We start from the raw sequence: 14,988 nt of genomic DNA on the forward strand, positions 1-14,988 counted from the left end.
TTCTCAGTCTTCCTTCATTCGTGGCATGTCCCCAGGCATACAGTGCCATGGTCTGAAAAAAGACATCGATAAAGAAACGAGAGTCAGGGGAGTAAAAAGCTGCAGGGGGCAGCGACGGAGGAATAGAAATCGACTGGAACAGAGCCGTCCCTGTAGAGTTGTTTTATTTGAGACAATGACAAACAAACTTGTTGTGGAGGAGTAATTACTCTGGCCTGGGTTGACCCAATATGCTGATCATCCACGCTCTAGCTCCATCCATTATGCCTGCAGTAAGCCATCTTTCTCTTGCACGTACACCTTTCATCTTAATGCACTTCAATAACATAAAATATATATTTTTGGAGGAAACCTAACAGTGTCACTGTCGTGTGAAGTTCAAATGTGGTAATAATAAAGACACGACCGCATGACCCACACTACCTTTAGTAATAACGTTCTATTAGTTATCTGTGCCCAAGGTTGCCTTGTTGTGGAGAAGAGAACGGTTGAGAGATGTTGAACGTCTTCATTTCATCTGCGCTCGTTCTTTCAAACAATGGAGCACAGAATAAAATCCAGGAGTAGAACAGCAAATTAAAAGTGATGGATTGCATTTCATTGTTCGTATACGACCTCCTTAAAGCTGCCACACTATAGTCTGTGATTCAGTCGTAGTGCTGCAGGAATGAGTCCTAAGACCCAGGAATGTGTTAGCATTTTTTGCTGGATGGCTAGATGCCTGAAATAAGATCTGTTAACACAAGCTTAAGAAATTTTAGTGTTTTGTTCCATAACATAAAGACGTCAGTAGATATCTCACTCGTGAGCGTGTCGGCGTTTGAGTCGACTGACCATCTTTAGCTCAATGGTGGTGAAGTCATGTGACCGGGGTGTCGTTTGTTTGTTGCCCAATGTTTGAACCTTTTTACTTTTGTGATCTGCAAAGGGTTTTTCATTTGTAAAAGTGATCTTGCTGAAAAAACAGGCAAGTATCAAACTTTTATTGGCCACGAAGCTTTATTTTCTGCAACCATTCGAAATTGAGTTTTCCCATTCGCTATTTGTCGAGGGAATCAGTGCTAAGAAAGTTAGAGCATCGTAGGATTAGTTTACAAACATATGTCAACCATCAGCTATGTTGCTGCCACTTTGTTATATGTCTTGGTTGTTTCATTTGCCCTCAAAGTCAGAGATGTCTGATGCCGGTGGAATGCTCCACATATTTCACGCTATGTTGGATGTTCCTGGCCCCAGCATCCCTTTTTCAAATAACGCTATGCTCCACAACAGTGGAGGAGCACATCAGATAATGGAAACACGGCAGTGTTTTGTTTGGCCATACTAATGCTGCTGTTTCATGTCGTGGCCACCTCGAACATTCAGCTCAGCCGAAAACCACATTTCAAACCACTTGGCACACGAGTCCCATCATCCTCTGGAGAGGCACGTCTATTCAAATGGATGCAAAGCTTTTCTGCTTCTTGTTTTATGCATGTGACAGGTGTTACTGGTCATGGTAGATGAAGTGATATTACTGACTGATCCTCTCTGCATATCTCACTCCTCTCTACATTTATGATGATGATGATGATGATTGGGACATGACATGGGAAGTTAGTTCGTCACGGAAATAATGTAAACCGGTGTAGAACAATGATTCATCGAGGCAATCTAGTGTTCAAAATCAATATACATTGAGGTGGTATACAGTTTTTCTCTATTTCATGGCTTGACTATGATTTTTAAAAAGCAATGACGGCATGATTACATGGGAAGATCGGATGCTTTGGACAAATCGATTGCAGCAGCTTCTCTCTTCTGTACTTTTGATTTGTCTGATCAGTGTCATTTCAACTTATGATACAATTTACTGTTGCCACCATGTGATCCTTGCAGTGGAAATGAAACTTAAGCTTCGACATATTAAAAAAAATCATCACTTCCGACACCGTTTGCCCGTTAATATTTTTAATTTCATGATCGATAATTCCCACTTTTTGACGGTGTGTTTGATACTGTTTTTTGTCTAGTCAGCTGTTGTGAACAAGACCTTGAAATCGCTGCTTGACTGTATACAATCGGCTGGTGCCTCGTACATCTTGACAGGCAGGTTGAGGTCAGTACTTCTGTATGTTAGCCAATAGCCAACACCATTGTAGACGTTTCCATCTGTGAAGGTAACGGTTCCCGTTTTCTCTGGACACATCCACAGCGGGATAGCAATTAGTTTCCCATTATATCTCAACAGGCAACGCCTAGCACAGTTTGGCTGACATTGAATCCTCATTTAGCTTTGTGGATGAGGGTGTGAGTGGGCACAGTGTATGTGTGTCTGTCTGCATGTCTATTACATCCCTTCCTATTCGAACTAGCTGTATTTTAACTTTAGCTGTCAGGCCTCTAAGGAACAACGGAGACTGTTGGTGACGGTTGATGTTTAAAAACACGATTGCTTTTTCCCACTCCGCTGCTTCTAATTGCTGTCTGCATCATATATATCTTCACCTTCCTGACAGCCTTTTATTTTCAGCAATCTCAGAATAGAGGTTTCCTCTTATGCTTCGGAAGGAAGCTACAGTCTGTTGTCATCGCTCTTTATTTCACCTGAGGTGCTAATATAGCCAGAAATGTAACTGCTCTGTGAACATCTCACCTGTAGGAGCTGGATTGCGCTTCTAATCATTCACACACTCCCCTCAATTGTTGTTTCCCTCTGAGGTATTGACCACAAGAGAGACACATTCAATACAACGTAACTGACGGGCTGCGTGTCCTCTGCTCTCCTTTAGACACAATGCTCTCAGTCCCGATACAGCCCCCACTAACACATATATACCACTCTGTTAGCAATGCTAAGGGCCTCTGTGTGAATGGTCTCAGAATGGTCTTCCTACACACACTATCTCCGACTCTCAGGGTGCAGAGTGCTCAAAGCAAGCTGAGCAATACCATGAAGCAGGCTCTACCTTTTTAATGGCTTGCAAATCACTACCATTGCTCACATCTTTACCATTTAGCCTGTCATCACAGCTGTCCTTCTCCACCGAAAGCCCTTTGATGCCACCATTTTCTTTTTTGTATTGCAGTCTGAGGATCATGGTGTTAAGTGCATGTTGGATCGCAGACTTGGTCATGTTACTTGAGCTTGGTTTCAAGTGAAGTCGGTGTAGCAGCTGATTTCATGTTTCATCTATTTTAGGTTGGTTGTGTTTTATCAACACTGAATCTGTAAAGCTCATACAAAAGAGCAGTCCGTAACAAAAGACAGACTCCGCCCCCGTCACGAAAAACAGGCTCCGCCCCCGTCACAAAAACAGACTCCGCCCCCGTCACAAAAGACAGACTCCGCCCCCGTCACGAAAAACGGGCTCCGCCCCCGTCACGAAAAACAGGCTCCGCCCCATCACAAAAGACAGACTCCGCCCCCGTCACGAAAAACGGGCTCCGCCTCCGTCACGAAAAACAGGCTCCGCCCCCGTCACAAAAGACAGGCTCCACCTCCGTCACGAAAAACAGGCTCCGCCCCCATAACAAAAGACAGACTCCGCCCCTGTCACGAAAAACGGGCTCCGCCTCCGTCATGAAAAACAGGCTCCGCCCCCGTCTCAAAAGACAGACTCCGCCCCCGTCACGAAAAACAGGGGCTCCACCCCGTCACGAAAAACAGGCTCCGCCCCCGTCACAAAAGACAGACTCCGCCCCCGTCACAAAAAACGGGCTCCGCCCCGTCACAAAAAACAGGCTCCGCCCCCGTCACGAAAAACAGGCTCTACCCCGTCACAAAAAACAGGCTCCGCCCCCGTCACAAAAAACAGGCTCCGCCTCCGTCACGAAAGACAGGCTCCGCCCCCGTAACGATTTATTTTGATTTTTCAGCTTCAAGCTTTCAAATGTTAGCATTCCAACGCATTTTCAACAGGAAATGCATTTTCTAGTTAACAGAGACGGTACAATCTAGTGGATTATTTTTGCTCATTTTATAAGAGAAATGTATTATCTATACTTCTACAGTGCCTCGAGTTTTTACATACTTTATTTCATTATGCTGAAGAGATAATGATTAAAGCATTACATTCTTCATATATTGCGTTTCGAAGGTCCCTTCGAAACGCAATATATGAAGAATGTAATGCTTTAATCAAGGGATCTTGGCATTTATTATCGTACTGCTTTACAAATAACCCTTTTTATTGAAAGAGTTGTTGGAATCGGCTCTCAATCGGCTAGTGCTTGACCACATGCACCCAAAATGCATTGAGGACCAGGTTGTTATAGAAACGGAGTAAATATACCTTGAAAAATGGCTTTAAAACTACAATGAGGTAATAGTTTATAATCTATTCTACAGCCTATTCAGTCGCTTAGATTTTGGTATTTTCCTCTTGTAATGGAACATGGACATGCTGGAATTCGTACTGTATCCCATCCAGAAGTTTGCCAAATATACATATAGTGTTTAGTTTTTAACGGTCGTATCACTTTGATTCTTATGTTCCTCTCTTGCTTCTCTCTCTTTGATCTTTCCAAGATGTGGCTAATGGCGGTACAGGCTACAGACCTCCTCCCAGGACCAAGGAGGTGGTCATCAACGGCCAGACAGTCAAGCTGAAGTATTGCTTCACCTGCAAGATCTTCAGACCGCCGCGCGCCTCCCACTGCAGCCTCTGTGACAACTGTGTGGGTGAGTGAACATTATATTTGTGTGACTGAGTTTGTGTGTTCGGCTGATATTTTTCTGTGAGCACTGTCATTTTTTCCCACATCCAATTTGAGAAGTTAGCATTATCAATATAATCGGGAAGACCATTACCAAACCACCCTTTTTATACAATTTTGTAAATTGTTTCACCGTAACCACTTCACAAATATATCTGTGTGAATATATTTAAATAAATGGTCAACATAAATCTGACAAACGGATGGATTGCTGCCTCACTTAATTCAGGGATTTTATTCGTTTTACCAAATTTGAGGAAAAATGAATACAAGCCAAGATAAATGTTTAGTTTATGATGCATATCTACAGGGAATGTACAGCACCTATGCTGAGTGGCATTACCATGAGAACAACAAAAAGAAAACAGCTGTATAATGGTTGAGTTTTACTGCTCTTCACAACTGCATTCTCCGTCTCTGGAGACGAAGGGAAGAACACAGCTAGACAATTACTAGATGGAGACAGAGATGCAGGACCTGTGTGTGTTTTTTCCTTTCTCACCAGGGTTTTTTCTCACCAGAGACCACTCCTTCTTTGAATGTCTATTTCTTTGTCAGAACGGGTGCTGACTGAACCTGGCAGACAAAGATGAGGAAGTAGTAAACACACAAAGATGAGGATGTGGTTGTCAGATGCGTCAGATGCACAGGAAGGAAGAACAAAAAGATGGGAGGGTAGTCATTTCGACAAACCGACTACATCAGTCGTTCACATTTGCCTTTTATTATTATTTTTACTATGTCTCTTTCTTTTTCGTTTTCTTTTGGTTTTCTTTTTCTGTTTTTTTGTTGTTGCTTGTACGACATTTTATGTTTTGATCCATATGTGTGTGTACTGTCTGTGTGCCTGTAGTAATTAGGAGGGGGCGGGGTTAAAGGGTTTGGGGCGGGGCTAAATGGTTAGGGGAGGGGCCGTCCAACTCCTCATCTCAGAGGAGCCTACAGACCTCGGTCTTTGGACGGTCCTCCATTCGTACATTTTTTCTGTTGTTAATGTCTGTCAGTATGTACACGTTATGTATGTACTTACTTACTTACATTCACTTTTCAGTGAATTCATAAATTCCCCTTTGAAACTGGTGATGCCCACTAATTGGTTGAAATGCAATTTAAATAGATATCCTGCCTTAAAACAACACGATAAAGTAAGTGATCGGCCGACCGATTTTAAACCAGTGCAATCACAGGAGATGCTTTTAAATTGTTTCAGAAACAAACATGGACACAGCATTGTGTGATCTTCCTAATCCAAATCATTGAGGATGAGGTTTAATTGGCATATTTAGACCATAAATGTGAGCCACAGATGGAAGGGAAGTTAAGAACAGGAAATAAATAGACGCGTAGTTGTTCTGCCCATGTGCTGGGTGGTAAACTCCGTGATGAATGTCAGATATAACTGGCGTCTCTTTTAAAACCTTCTGCTCTCGTAGCTCCAGGTCTCCACACAACATGGCTCCATATCCCAAAGTGAAATCTGGAGTCGCTCAGTTTGGGGTTTATTATGAAGCTTCAGAGATGAACTGTATGCATAACAGTGCAGGGAATAAGATAATATGCAGGAGGGCCAACATTCACATACACTGTATGGTGAGTTTTCTCAAGGGAAATCTTACTATTGTTTGTTCATAAACCCTGCCATCTTCTCTTTAAGTCGGTATTAATCCATATTAGTAAATTGGATTGACACTGGAAATGCAGATCGCATTGTCACTTAAAAAGAGTGCTTCCCCTGTCTCTCTGCGCTTACCTTCGGTGCCGTAAACGCCAAGGGGCTAACAAGCTCTTAAATAAGTTCGCAGCCAGAATGGATCGGGCCTCTCTTGTGAAAGGACAGGATGGGGATATAGTAGTCACTTCCTTAAGAGGGTTATCCCCGTGGGAGTGATGGAAGACGCTTATAAGAGTGCAGATTTGTGTCACACACACTTCTTTGTTTCCTCTATATATACATCAAGGAGTTAAAAGAACATGTAGGGCAGGGGTCGGGAACCTATGGCTCTTCCGGTGACGGCATATGGCTCTTTTGAGTTTGAGTAGCATCATGCAGCACCAGAAGTCGCATTAAAAGCAAGACATATTTAATTTATTATACGTTAAAAATACTATATGGCTCTCAATTAAATATATTTAGAAATATTTGGCTTTTATGGCTCTCCCAGTCAAAAAGGTTCCTGACCCCTGATGAAGGGGTTATTTGCTCAGGCTGTATTTACCATATTATATGCAGTTGGAAACTAACTTTTACAATGAAATGGACACACTTTAACCGAAACAGAGCTATAAGTCCTAGTAATGCTTATTTATGTAATAGGTTTGCCAATAAAAAGTAAGGTGTTGATATTAAAACTTCCCCTTGAAATATTGGGACCTGTAATTCCAAGTATTCATAAATGTAAACCGCTCCTACACCGTCATCGTAAACATACAAAATTGACTTTGTATCCTTTTGATATATTAATTTATCGTGGTTTTTTTGGTTATAAAAACACAATTCAAATTTTCAGGAAAATAAATTAGTATTTTTATTGATTTAAAACTAATCCTGTCATTAGTCGTTTTAATTGTGTATTATATGCTGCATAGAGATAATGTCCACCGCTCATAATTCATCTCTAATATCAATTCATAACAACAATTTTAACAACTACATTTATTCCAGTTGTTCACCAACCGTGTTTTACGAGATTATGAAAGCGTTATAATTGACCGTTGTCCAATACTCAAAACGATTCACTAGACAGAGCGTGAACGCATTGTGATGTAACTTGCACGTAACCGTTGTTCGTTGGCCTTTGATGCTGCCATCAACACTATATCTGTCAATTTAAACATACGCATTGGTTTTTACGTTGTAACATTATCAGATCACACGTGTGAGTGGGCATCGGTCCGTTACGCCACGAGATTTGACGACTAGTGCTTGCCCCTTTCATCTTCACTGACTAGAGGCTGAGCGGAATTTCCCAGCCACACTTTAACTAGGCATTGATTAGTAAAGACAAAAGCAGGTATTCACTCAACAAATAATGCCTCTGAATAATAAGTTAAGTAACGACGACCATGCACAGCGAGCAGTCCACCCTCAGAGATAGGATTGTGGAGTTCGGACTGATTGAATAACCCGCTGACAATAAGACCTCTGCTCTCGCAATCAGTGAAGGAATACTTTTTCTGGAGTACAGTTTCTTTAATTAAAAATACTACACACTAATTTTCATCTGATAGCATTTCACAGTAAATATATTTAAAGTATCAGACTGCATTCAGTTTTTTCTTGTGTGTACACTGCCTTAAGTATTTCTGAAATCCAGACATTTTATTCACTTCGACAACACAGATATTCAGATGAAAGAGGCTCTTCTATGCAACCCAATAGCACTTTATTCGGATCCATACTCTGTACCGAGGTGTCTGACAGGCCTGAGTCGATGTTAACATGTTGGAAAACCCCATTCGTTCCTATCGGCATGATCTTTATTGAAGGAACCCGGCAGTCTAGACACTTTCCTCAAACTTTAAATATTCCTGATTTGAGGTCTTACTGGAGGTATGTTGTGTCCAGCCAAGTGATTCTTTAACCACTCGTGCAAACCCACAGTGTCAGAGGAACTGTTTGTCATGTTGAGCCTTTTATTTGCTGTTTTTTATAAATAGCCAGCTTGAGCTATGTGAAAAATGTGTATATTGTTATGCCGAGACACAAAGGAACACTTGACACTTCCCCTTTCCCCTGATTTCCTAGGGCTCCGGACTCCTAGTTTGGGTTGCCATGCACTGAAAACCTGTTTATTTTTATTTTTTAAATGTCTTGTATGAATAAAAAAACCTGGTTCCACTAATTGAGCATTAACAAATCATAGATGTCTGGCCGGCTCTTTACAAAAGCAAATGTAGCTGACAGTCTTCAGACATTAGGAATATCCCTGGCAGCAGTGTGCTGCGATTGAAGGAGAGACTTGTGTGAGTTCCTGTATCCAAAATGCTCTCCCTCCATCTGCGTCTCTGTCCATGCAGAGCGTTTTGACCACCACTGTCCCTGGGTGGGCAACTGCGTGGGAAGGAGGAACTACCGTTTCTTCTACATGTTTATCCTCTCGCTCTCCTTCCTCACCATCTTCATCTTCTCCTTCGTCATCACAAACATCATTATACGTAAGTAGCTGAGGGAGGGGGAAACAGACATGTGCTCAGGCACACACACACACACACACACACACATACTCTCTCTCCTCCTGGCTGTGCGCTTGGTGTGTTTCAGGCCAGCAGGTTGTAAGAGGGCGTTGTGAAAATCGGCAGCATTCTGGCTTTTTACCAACTTCCCAGCTGTGTGTGCGTGTGCGTGTTTGTGTGCGTGTTTGTGTGTGTTGCTCTGGGAAAGAAATATTGGGCAAAGGTCATCTGGTAGAACATTGTAGTGACAGATAGTCCTCTTGTTTTCTCCCCTTAGATTGAAACACTACTGTGTTCAGTCACCACGGTGACGTAGTCCTCTGTTCATGTTGTGAGCAGACAGACGACATGCGGCACACACACACACACACACACACACACACACTTAAAGCAAGAAAGGGACTTCAGCAAGTTAATGGCTCCAGAGTGTGAGGTATTACTTCATATCTAATACAAGTTCCCACATGCAATCGGTGTTGTTTAATGCTGACTGTGTGTGTAAGTGTGGAAGTAATGCCCAGCACATGTGCTAATGTATTCTGTGTATTCTGTTCACAGGCTCCCAGCGAAGCGGGTTCCTCACCGCACTTAAAGATAGTCCTGCCAGATATCCTTTCACTGTAAGAGACCTTTTTGACATTTACCGTGCAATAGGTGCCCATTACGTGTTTTCTTGCTGCCGTCGGTCTTTCTTCACACATCCATGTCCAAAGTGGCCCATACAGGTGATTCTGTAGTTCATAATCCCTGGCATATCGTTCTTTATAAGTTCACATCAATGACTCCTGCCATTTCCTGCAGAGTTGTAGTACCTGAATAACTGGAGTGTTTCGTGTTGCTCCATCAGGGTCACGCATCACACAAGGCAGCTCCTCGCTGTCTATGACGACTGATTCAGTCTGTCTCTGAGTTCGTCTGCTCTGACTTGCTCCCTCTACGGAGATGTCGTGTGAGGGGGGGTTGATATAAGATAAGATAAAGATAAGATAATCCTTTATTATGTGATGTCGTGTGAGGGGGGGTTGATATGACCACTGCCATGTCTGTGTGCTACATGCCAAGCGTGTCTTTAGTTGCAGCTGTTGCGAATACATTGACAGTCAGCTTATTGTCTCGGCACAACATCAGTGATAATCATGTGGACTGTGGGAAACCCGAGGAAGTCAAACACTTTATTTTGACATTGCTGTAAAGTTAAGTTACACGCCACTTAGTTATTGACTGGAACTCCAGACAGTAAAGGTTAGAAGCAGTCACTTAATGTCAGAGTACAAATGTATCGTCACCTCCCCAACGCAATATCTCAGAGGAGAGCGGGACAGTCACTTCAGCCTGAATCTACTCGAGATAAAGGTGCTTTCAATATATCAATGCAATACAATAAACTCAATCAATATGCATGTTTAGAGAATCTGAATTGATCTAATCTAAATAATATCCAATGCTATTTCAAAGCCACACATTTAAAGTCTCTCTCTCTATTTGTTCTCTCTCTCTCGCCTCTCTCTCTATCTCTCTTTGACCCCCTCTCTTTCTGTCCTCCCTCTCTCTCTCTCTGACCTCTCTATGCTCTCTCTCTCGTCCCTCTATCTATCTGTCCTATCTCTCTGTCCTCTCTCTCTCTCACTCTCTATGCCTGAGTGAGATAACTGTTTCTTTGGCGGATAAATATGTGCCAAGCCAAGCTGATAATGGTCTGTGTCCTACAGGACTTAAATAAAGGGGAATTGCACTCGATAGTATCCTAGTAGTCCTTTGTACTTGGTGACGTGTTGTCCTTGCTATGGAGGAAGAGAGAAAAAGAAGAGGGGGCTTAAGAAAGAGAAAAGTGTAGCTTGTGGGCGTTTAGTTGATTTTTACAGGACAGTTTACAGACAGACTCATGTCTTTGAGTCGGTAATGTTGTACTCACATACCAATATGCCTACAGGGACTTAGTGGCTGGATATGTGTCTTGTTTCATGAGTAAGATATTAGAGGTTGTATCCTAAGATGTAGTCAAGGGCCGCTGTTTTTTTCTTTTCGTAAAGACAGAATTAATCAGTGTCTGTTTTTTTATGTGGAGCAGATAAAATGATCACTGTCCTGCAGTCCCAGCGAGATGAACTGGTAACTATGAACTATTGGCAAGAGGAGGTCAGCCCTGAAGCTGTCGGTCAATGGGCTGTTAGAACCCGTGGAGATGTTGCGGCGCTGCATGAGTCGGTCTTTGTTCATCTTTCACATGACCGTTTTTGTTGAACCCATTCTTACATTGAGTGAAACAATGATTCCTTGACGTAACTCTGTCACTGTGCTGGAGGTGGTGGTGTGTTTCTTTTCGATCTGGTCCATAGTGGGCCTCTCAGGCTTCCATACCTACCTGATCAGCTCCAACCAGACCACCAATGAAGATGTGAGTATGGAGCATCAGACATTATGATATGTACGGAAAAGAAACCAAACCAAATCTTTTTATTGGATTCCAGGACAAATAGCCCAGTATCAGATGTATTCCCTCGCCATTTACGGAAAATTTATTGGTGGTGATTTGTTATGTTTTTAAAACCGGCGGACAGAAACATAAAGCAAACGAACAGACAGGAGAGAGTTGTGTGGATGTTTAGAGCTCGCCGCTAAGAGCGCCAATGTCAAGAGTTATGTTCCTGTTTGTGCCATCAACATATTTGGCCCTGTGGAAAACATTATCTCTTTGTTGCACAGAGTTGGTGATTCTTCTAGCAGTGACACTTGAGATAATTATCTGCTGCATGGTCTCTTCCAGATAAAAGGTTCATGGTCTTCTAAAAGAGGGAAGGACAACTATAACCCCTACAGCCATGGCAATATATTCACCAACTGCTGTGCAGCCCTGTGTGGACCCCTGCCACCAAGGTATGACGTGTGTGTGTTTCTACGTGGTGATTTATTCATTCTTCGATGCTCACATGGTGACATAAGTCCCGTCATTCACTGCGCTGAGAGAACCTGTTCAGTCATTTCCCCCTTGACCGTAATATGTCTGTTATTCATCCGCCCTCGTTGTCATTTTGAGTTTTGTCCAACGGGCTAAAATAGCGCTGTTCGTCAAGACTCCTTTTGATGTGAAGGGCTGCTTTGAAACCAGCCTGCCTTCATTCGTTTCTCTGTACATAGCGACTAAGATACAGCAATAGTGCGAAGGGCTTTCAGCCCATTTCAACAAAATCCAAGATCAAAGTTGGCTTGATATATTTGATTTCACACTTTTGCCGTTCATGTGATTGAATACAAATTCAGGCCAACTGCGAGAGCTACATTCTCACGCCCACGTGACTGTAAATGTCGGTACACATTGCACATTCCCTTTCACTTCAGCATTTCGCCCAACAATTCTCATTACTCATCCGTGAAATTGGAGTTCTCGATTCCTGTGACTGAAACTGCTCTTTCTTTTCTGTCATCGCGGTTCAAAATGTGACCGTGCTTCTCCACTCGACAGAGATACATGCTATCTGCTCTTCGCTTTGTAGATGCAACACTCAAAATGACGCTGTCAAGACGTCACAAACGTCTCTTAGACTTTGGACATTGCGGCCTTCTTCTTTTGACATTGCCCTCATTTAAGAGCACACAGTATCTAGTTCAGCACATGCATGAAGTATCATCTCAATGTACTAAATACATAGAGGCAGATACACTCGCACTAAGTATAGGAAGAGCAGAGATGGAGGCTTTTTGTATTTTTCTATCAGTGTCTCTTATCCGTCTGTCCTGTGCTCTGGCCATCACAAGCCAAATCCCCAATAATGATTCCAGTGGGCGGTAAAGGAGAGTCCTTAGTGTGACAGATGGCTGCCGTGTGTGTGTGTGTGTGTGTGTGTGTGTGGAAAGCCACAGGCCCTGCACAGCTGGGTCCACCGGTAAGAAAGGAATGCTTCACCTCCGCCTCAGATTATGTAATCAACGCTGCTTCTCACACACAGAGACGAAAGCTTCCTGCATTACCTGTCGAGACATTGACTCACACTTTGTTATGCACCAGTCTACATGTTTTAATACTCATTTCCTCCCAGACGCATTTGAAGACGTTCCGATATTCATCGCCAGCAACACAAGCCGCCTGCTGTAAATTCCCAGAGTCCGTTGCTGTGATTGTAGCAAACCATTTCCACCTGAATCCAGCTCAGTCCCACTGGAACACACTTCCTGTTCAATGATTACCCTGCTATCATACACACACACACACACACACACACACTCTCACTCTCTCTCTCTCTCTCTCTCTGTGTGTTAGATCAACCTGCATCTGCCTGATAAATGGCCCTTATCACACACACACCTGGCCCATGACCACACACGTGCATGTACGCATATTAAAGTTCAGCAGGTCGTGGTCTAACCAGCTGTGTCAAAGTTCTGCAGCATTAACGATGGGACAAACTACGATTCACTGCAGGGCCTCTGGGATTTATTGCCAAGTTGTGAATGTGTGAGTAGAAGATTAGCGTTTTCAGACTCGGCGTCGAGGCTTGTAATACAGCATGCGCCCACTGACACGCTGTCTCTCTGAGCGGTGTAGCGACGCTGACACACAAGGTCGTCGCCACTCTGCTAATCCTTCCCACCGTACATCGAGTCAACCTGGCTGTAGACACAGTATTAGCCTGATGTTGCAGTCAACCTGTCCGATCATTTCATTTGTCCTGCTTTAAGGTTTTTTTTTAGTGCTCAATAGAATCTAAAGGTTACGCCGTTCTACTGTGTACAATCTGTGACTGGGTAATGCCCTTTGATTTGTTAATATTTGTGAATGAATGCTCAAAACCAGGCTTTTCTACCCTCTTTGTTTCTCTGACTAGCCTCATAGACAGACGAGGCTTTGTCCAATCGGACGCACCGCAGCTGGCACCACCAACCAATGGCATCGCGATGTACGGGGCCACCCAGTCTCAGCAGAGCCACATGGTAAGCACCGACCTGACGCTCGTTTCTCCTCATGATCCGTCTCTCCTTCGCTGTTCTCAAAAGCTGAGTTGAGTGATAATCCTGAAGACTTGACCTGTGGTTACAGCAAGTGTGGTTAAAACAGGAGGAAACGCTCCGTGAGCTGCTACTCCGTCAGATACAAGTGAAGCGCAACAGAAGTATCTGTTTACAAGTGCAGCCAAACCAACTCATGTTGTCATAAAGAGGTCAGCCAAGTGGAATCTTGCACGGTAATGGTGGACTAACAATAACAACCACTAAATAGAGAAATGATTACAGAAGCTAGGTATGTTTTGGCCTTTTTCTCTCTCTCAAGACCTGGGAGAGAACGTCTTTCTCATCCCACCAGATTTTTAAAAAAGGACAAAATTGCTGTGAATTGCAACGCTCCATGTCGTCTGTAAATTAAATCAGCATGGGCAAGGAAGTGGCGTCACACTATCAATGAAATATCCCCGATTTCAACGAGTTTGCCGTCCTAGTTTCAGTCAGAATACTTTATGGAAGATTGAGGATTTCCTTATCATGCTGATGATCTCAGTCTTGCAGTTGGTCCAAGAAAAGCTATGAGCAGGAATCGGACAAAGATAATATCTAATGAAGTGAAAGTACACCAGTCGGTGAACAAAGATCTCTTGTGATGTTGTAATGTCCTGACAGTGTCGGAGAGAATAGCTGGCGTGGTGAAGAGGACATTGCTCTGACCTCCCTGTCCCTCTGCCGCCTGAATAAAGCAAGTCCTCTGTTGTTCAGCAGTTAACCTCAAGCATGACATGTTCGATGTTGGCCTGTTCACACGCGGCCACGACACGTCTCTCTGGTGCCCTCCGTCTGCGCCACGGTCCTCTGAGTGTCCTCCATGCTCGACCTCATCCTGTCGGTTCTCATTGAGGCGTTGAACATGAAGGTCATCGATCGGCAGGTCCTAAATATGTGTGGACGTCTCGTCCGCGAGCCATAAGAGCGATCGCACGTTTAGAAATAACTGCCATCTGTTTTCTGTCGCGGTCCCGATTAGCAGCCAGAGTTGTCCTGTTGTGCCGGCTGCTGGACATTTATGTCCTTTTGTTGGACTCGGTGACACGCCACAGTGGGAACGCAGGAGCGACTATTTGAGCGCATTCTCATCATCCCCCTACGCCTACCGATGGAGCTCACGTCATTACGATG

General features: G+C 43.5%; 1 protein-coding gene across 5 annotated transcripts in view; it reads left to right on the plus strand.

Moving 5' to 3' along the window:
• The window catches only part of zdhhc14 (zinc finger DHHC-type palmitoyltransferase 14), a 41,018-nt gene that overhangs the window by 22,103 nt on the left and 3,927 nt on the right, over positions 1-14,988 (plus strand). For all 5 annotated transcript variants that reach the window (XM_056425914.1, XM_056425911.1, XM_056425912.1 and 2 more), the window contains exons 4-9: positions 4,511-4,663; positions 8,716-8,853; positions 9,430-9,478; positions 11,164-11,266; positions 11,636-11,745; positions 13,692-13,797. In XM_056425914.1, coding sequence (XP_056281889.1) covers positions 4,511-4,663; positions 8,716-8,853; positions 9,430-9,478; positions 11,164-11,266; positions 11,636-11,745; positions 13,692-13,797 — 659 coding nt within the window. The remainder of the gene's footprint in view (positions 1-4,510; positions 4,664-8,715; positions 8,854-9,429; positions 9,479-11,163; positions 11,267-11,635; positions 11,746-13,691; positions 13,798-14,988) is intronic.

This window comes from Pseudoliparis swirei, chromosome 11, assembly GCF_029220125.1.
Source record: "Pseudoliparis swirei isolate HS2019 ecotype Mariana Trench chromosome 11, NWPU_hadal_v1, whole genome shotgun sequence".
Classification (NCBI taxonomy): domain Eukaryota; kingdom Metazoa; phylum Chordata; class Actinopteri; order Perciformes; family Liparidae; genus Pseudoliparis; species Pseudoliparis swirei.